Source organism: Lagopus muta, chromosome 10, assembly GCF_023343835.1.
Source record: "Lagopus muta isolate bLagMut1 chromosome 10, bLagMut1 primary, whole genome shotgun sequence".
In the NCBI taxonomy this organism is placed as follows: Eukaryota; Metazoa; Chordata; class Aves; order Galliformes; family Phasianidae; genus Lagopus; species Lagopus muta.
In genome coordinates, this window is record NC_064442.1 from 1,708,583 (window position 1) to 1,715,046 (window position 6,464).

General features: G+C 61.0%; 1 protein-coding gene across 1 annotated transcript in view; it reads right to left on the reverse strand.

Moving 5' to 3' along the window:
- The window catches only part of SMAD6 (SMAD family member 6), a 28,771-nt gene extending 23,495 nt beyond the window's left edge, over positions 1-5,276 (reverse strand). The window contains exons 1-3 of the mRNA XM_048956569.1: positions 3,955-5,276; positions 2,019-2,075; positions 820-897 (exon numbers count right to left, since the gene is read on the reverse strand). Of these exons, the coding sequence (XP_048812526.1) occupies positions 820-897; positions 2,019-2,075; positions 3,955-4,576 (757 nt within the window). The 5' untranslated portion in view covers positions 4,577-5,276. The remainder of the gene's footprint in view (positions 1-819; positions 898-2,018; positions 2,076-3,954) is intronic.
- Positions 5,277-6,464: the final 1,188 nt, after the last annotated feature.

Below are 6,464 nucleotides of genomic sequence, written 5' to 3' on the forward strand. Positions count from 1 at the left end.
CAAGTTAAAATCTCTCCTCTCTCCCCAAAACCCACCAGATGTCCCATAAAGAGCTCAGCGGCCATGGGAGCTAAACCATGACATCCTCAGGAACTTCTGCTTTTAGAACTCCGCCGCTGTCATTAATGGCTCTGATCAGGTTACAACAAAAGCTGCGGGCTGTGCCGAGCACGCAACCGTCACACACACTGCAATGGGGGCCCTTATGGGGAGACGCTGAGAAACCCCCATGGGAAATGTGCTGTGACTGCATCACAGCAGCACGCCATGTTGCTTTGGTGCTCCACACAGCAATGCAGCAGTGCCATCTGCTTGAGCAACCCCATGCACATCAGCATCCCGACCTCAGCTCTGCCCCAAACCAAACCTTTGGCACACGGATGGGCGCTGACCCCACAGCGGGTCCCTCCTGCCTGTCCACTGTACACAGCAGCACTGACGTCCACCCAGGTGCCACCAGACTCCAGTGACAGCCACAGCCCCAGGGCACAGCAGGAAGGCAAAGCCAGCTCTGGGTGTCACAGTGTGGGACCCAACCCAGCAACCTGAACTGCTGCAGGTAACATCATGCCAGCCATGTAGAATCACAGGATCATGATGATTGGAAAGACCGTGGAAACCATCACATCCCACTGTAACCACGTGGACAACCACAGCAGTGCCATCTGCTGCTGCCACCACATCAGCGACACACAGATGTCCCCAGCACCATCGCAGCACGTGGGCTCTGAACAACCGCCCCTCCTTCTTCCCTCGTTCATAGCAAGGAGCACCCCAAGAACACAGCACCCACGGGCACACAGCACACAATCTGCCAACCTGAGAACTCCCCGGGCGTGACGTTGGGTGAGTTTGTCGCCTCCGTTTCAGTGTAAGACAACGTGGAATCTGAGAGATCTGCAAAGAAACAAACCCAAATGGACCCTTTTAGTCCTCCTGTGCTCAGCAGCCCTTGACCCCACAGCCCCACAACGCACACAGCAATGCCCCGACTGCCCCAACCACAGACAGAACTGCAGTGGGGCTGATCCAACAAGTAGGAACTTGGTGCTTACTGGATAAGGTTACATTAAGCCTCTAAACAATTCATAGTTACTATACTTAATTATCACCATTAAAATTCTTGAAGCTGTTTATTCTTGCTTCCTTCCTTCCTTCCTCTTTGCTGAAGCGAAGGAAACTTTGTTTTAACAAGTTAAGAGTCTTTGTTATTCTCTCTTGCTTACACCCCTCTAATTAAGTGCTCAACTGTTTGCTCAAAGATTAACCATTATTTTCCCAGCCCTGCAGCCTGCAGAGCACACCGCCAACCCCGGCTGTTGTTCTAACAAAGCAAGTGGCACTCCCCCCATCTATCCCAAGCGACTCCTGCAGGGAATTAACTCAGAAGGGGGGGGGGGAAGCAGGGAGGGATGAGGGCCTCTTTTTCCCCCGTTTTCTTCTTCTCCCCCCCAGTCCTAACCAGCAGCAATCGTTCCCCTATTGCACTCCCATATCCCTCGCACGTCCTGACACGGGGCCCAGCCCTGCACCCTGTCTGCAAACCCTGGGCCCTTTGCTTCTGATTTACTGCAGCAAGAGATGGGCACAGAGCACACAGGGCCAAGAAGCAGCAGGGCTGCACGCACCCCAAGCAGGAGAGCACCATGCAGGAGCACTGCAGGCACCCTCTGCCATTGGCCCAGCCTGCCCACCCCGACTGCTTTCATTTATTATTTTAAATCTGCAAAAGCAAAACGCCCTCCCAAACTCGCCCAGCTCTGCCTGCAAAGAGCCCCCATCCCAGCCCTGCAGCAGGAAGGGCAGCAGACACCGCGCTGTGCCACAACCTCTCATTACGCCTTCATTAAAAATAGCGCTGCGTCTTATTTTGGAAAATGTGCGTGCGTCGGCACGGCAATTTGCTATGATAAACGGCGTTCATTAATTTCACAAAGCTCATCAGCTGACGCCTGCCCAGGAACAAGGAGCAGCCCCAACAGCCCAACCACGCGGGGCCGTCCCTGCGCCGCACTTACCCAGTGGCTTTTGCTCGTCGTTAGGAGACAGCCGGGAGTAGGGAGGTGGCGGAGACTCTGGGAAAACAGAGCTCTGCGTTAGCACTGCGGCTGGGCCACGAGTGAAGCCCTCTGAGCCCCGAGGTGCCCCCGCCGCGTCCCACCCCACAGCCCTGCTCAATGGGGCTGCCCCACGCACGGCCCGGCGCCGAGCAGCAGTGCTGTGTTGCCATGCACTGCAGGGAGCAGCGCTGTGCTGAGCTGGGCTGCTGCTGCTGCCGGGGCTGTGAGGTGCAAGTTGGGGCTGTGCACAGGGTCAAGGTCCTCCAGCGTTTTTATTTCCACAACTGTAACTTGCTGAGATGCAGTCACCTGAGCTGTGTGCGGGCATCAGCACTGTGCACACACTGCTTTTGGCGCAGCTCAGAACGCCGACCCCTCCATGCAGCCGCTGCTCCCTGAGTTACAGCCCTAAAAACGACCTCAGCATCCCCCTGCGCTGCTCTGCAGCCACCTACTGCTTCCCAAAAACACCGCACTCCTCCTGGGCCATGCACTGAGAACCCTGCGGGCTGCAAGGTGCTCTGCTTGCGAAGGCTCAACAGCTCCCCAAAAAGCAGATGCAGCAAAAGCTCTGCTTGCTGCACCACGTACGGGGCACCAGGCAGCAACCGCTACAGGAAAGCGGCTCGGAAAGTTTGGTGGCTGCCGAAGTCAAAGTAGCACCACTGCTCCGGGAGCACAGAACTTTCTTTCAAGCAAGTGGTGCAAAACAGGAGCATTGGAAAAAGAATAAAAAAAAAAAAAAAGAAAAAAAAAAAAAAAAAAAGAAAAAAAGGGACACGGAGGAAGGTCCTCCGGGGGTGTTAATATGAGGGGGGAAAAGAAAAAAGAGAAGTTGATTAAAAGCGGAGCCCCACGCAGGGCCGAGCGGCGGCCCCACGGCCCCGGGGCGCTGCGGCTTTAAGGCGCGGCGGGGACCGCCCGGGCGCGATAAGCGGAGCCAGGCGGGAGCCAGGCTGGCGCCGGCGGCGGGCGGGCGGCGGGGGGCGGCCTCGCATGGCGGGGGAACCCGGGGGGAGGGGGGGAAAAGGGGAAGAAGGGAAGGGAAAAAAAGGAATGTAGAATTAAAAAGGACGAAACAAAGGATTTTTCTTTTTTCTTTTTTTTTTTCTTCTCTCCAGGAAGAAAAAGTAGTGCTGGGAACCCAGCTCGCGTAAGGCATTCCCCGACCGCAGCCGGGTCCCTGCGAGCCCCGAGCATCGCCCCGGAGAGCGGGGACTCCACTTCCTTCATCCCCGCGTTTGGGGACCCCCTCCGCATTTCTCCCAGCGCCAAACTGGAGGGACTGCAACTCCTCCAGCACCAAACGTGGGGAGTCCCTCCCGAGTGCCCCAGCCCCGAACGGGGAGGGTTCAGCTCTCCATGTCCCCAAAGCGGGGAACCTCATCTCCTCCAGGCCCAAACGGGGCATCCTCTCCCCATATGGAGAATGCCCCACACTACCAAACAGAGAAGCCTCATCTCCCTTACCTCAAACATGGGGGACGCCCGTCTCCCCCAGGTACCCAAACCAAACCCCAAATCGGGCAACACACCTCCCCCGATCCCAAACTCGGGGACAGCTTCTGCAGGTCCCTAGACTGGGGTCCCTCCAGTTCCAGACTGAGAAAAAAAAGAGGTCCTCCTATCTCCCCAAGCTCCAAACGGGACATTCTCTCCCCATGAGGCCAAAGCCCAAACAGGGTACCCCCACTCCCCTCGCCCCACATCTCCCCCAGCCCCAAAGAGAGGCAGAAGAACCCCGTCCCCACGACCCCAAACGGGGTAGGGGGGAGGGAGAAGCCATCTCCTACGGTCCTAAACGGGGCACCGTCTCCCAACGCCCGCACGTGGCGACGTTCCCAGACCCCAAACGGACGGGAATCCACGCTCAACCCCCCGCCCCGGCGCTCACCTGGCCCACAGAGCCGGCTGAAGTGGTACGGATTGCAGCACACGGTGGGGCCGTCGGCCGCCCCGAAGCTCTGACATTCGCACAGGGCCTTCAGCTCGGCGGGGTGCTGCAGGTCGGGCCAGCGGAACAGCTTCCCCAGCAGCAGGTGTGGGGGGGCCGCCTGGCCGCCCCCCAGGCGCAGCTCCCCGCGGGCCACCAACACGCAGCCGCCCGGAGTGCCGCCGCGCGACTCCACCGCCTGCAGCAGGCTGTGCAGGGAGCGCTCCTTCAGCCGCTTCAGCAGCGCGTAGGTGACGGCCTTCAGCTCCCGCTCCAGCAGCACCAACCGCGACCGCGCTTCGCCTCCGCCCGGCCCGGGGGGAGAGGCGCCGCCGGGAGGAGGAGGAGGTGGAGGAGGAGGCGGCGGCTCGGGGCCGGGCCGCTCCGCGAACAGGCAGCAGCGCACCGGGCGGCCCTCGCCCTCCTGCGCCCGGCGCGGCTGTGCCATGCGCTGTCCCTCGGCCGTCACCGCCGTCGCGTTTCGCTCCGAGCTTTGGCCGTTCCCATCTCCTCCGTCCCTCTCCGGGATAACGCGGCTCCTCCAAAGCCGCCGCACCAGCCCTGAGCGTTTGGACCTGAACATACGATACGAGGGCGGCCCGGGGCTCGCTCCGCTCCGCGCCTCTATCTCCTCATCGCCCGTCCGCCGCCTCCGCCCCCGGAGCCGCCGCCCCCGGAGCCGCCCGCAGCGCCCGGCCCGCGGCGGGGCCGCACCATGGGGGAAGGCGGCGGCGGAGGGGATGGGGAGCGCCCAGCGGGGAGGGCATAGGCGGGGGGCATAGGGGGGGGCTCAAGGAGCCATGGGGACGGGGGAGCCGAGGCAGGGGGGCAGCGCCCGGGCATAAAACGGGGGAGAAAAAAGAAGGGGGGGAGGGGGGCGTCCCCGGCGATGGAAAAAAAAAAAACAAAACCAAAAACGACGTGTGGGGAGAAATTAAAAGGAGGCGGCGATGAGGAAGATGGAAAAATGAAATAATGGAAGAGAAAAAGCGGGGGGGAAAATCCTCAAAAATAATAATAAAAACGCAGAAGCAAAATGCAAAAAACGAAAAAAAAACCAAAACGCAATAAGACGAGAAAAAAAAATAACGAGAAAGGCGAAAAATAGAAACCCTGGAAAAGCAAAATCAGAATGAAAAAAAGGAGAAGCCCGTTGAGAACGCCGCTCGGCTCGGCTCAGCACACGCAGCCCGTCGTATCCCGGAGGCTCCGCTCCTCTCCTCGCGCTCCGCTGCGCCGCGCGGCCGCCCCGGGGCCGCCGCTGCCGCGCTCCCTGGCGCCCGCCCTCGCGCAGCTTTTGTGTGGCCGCGGCGCGCACGCAGGGCCCCTCGCGAGCGGCGGCGCGATTGGCTGCCGCCCATCATGTGCCAGTCTAGACACTTTGGCGGCTCCGCGCGGCACCGATTGTTGCGCAAACAGCGGCTCGGGTTGCCGGGCTCTTAAAGGCGCCGCGCGCAGCACAGCGGCGTTCCCCGCGGCGGCCGCGAGGGGAAAGTAGGTCACGGCGACGCCGCGGCGGCGAAGGGGTTAAGGCCGCTCCCCCCGCAGGAGACGCCGCGGCGGGACACGCCCCCGCGATGTATCAACTTGTCCGCCGTGGCAAAAGTTCAGGCCCGGAGCGCTCTCATTGGTCAACTACCGCGTGACGCGAGCTCTCGCCGCTTTCTATTGGCCCGGTGGCCGCGCCGGCCCCGCCCCCCTCGCGCGGAACGGCGTGCCTGTGAATGAACGGCGCCCGGCGGCGCCGCGCTGGGTCCTTGCGCCCGACTGTGTGGTGCGGGGCGGCGGTGGGCGCAGAACGCTGCGGGGGGGTTCAGAGGGGTGCGAAGAGATACGGAAGGTTGCGAAGGATGCGAGGGGTTTCAGTGGGACGCAATGGCATGCGAGGAGTTGCGGCGGGATGCAATGAGATGCAAAGGGCCGCCGAGGGTTGCAGTGCGGCGCGAAGGGATACAAAGGGTTGCAGTGGGATACGAGGGATGCAAACGGTTGCAAAAGGACTGCAGGGGGTTTCGGTGGGATGCAAAGGGTTGCGAAGGGATGCCGGGAGTTGCAAACGGTTGCGGAGGATTGCAGTGAAATGCAGAGTGACACGAGGGGTTGCAGTGGGAAGGAAAAGGTTGCAATGGGATACGAGGGGATGCAAAAGGTTGCGAAGGGATGCAAAAGTTGTTGCCCACCACCGTCCTCGGAGTTTGGAGCCTGTGTTTGCTCCCTGCCCATTTTTCCCCCACTTTTTCCACCACGGCACCGTGCAGTGCGATGCCGGTACGGGGCTGGTGCCGAGCTGGGACCGCAGTGCCCGCCGTGGACACGCAGCTGCACGGAGCCAGCTCTGAGCGCAGCGCTGCCGGCATTTGTTCACGCACATTTAGGGCCGAGCGTTCGGAGCGTCCCAGTCCGGGCGCTCCTTTGCTCCGAGAAACGACGGGGACGAGCGGGGAAGAGAGCAGCGCAACTTCCTACTGCAC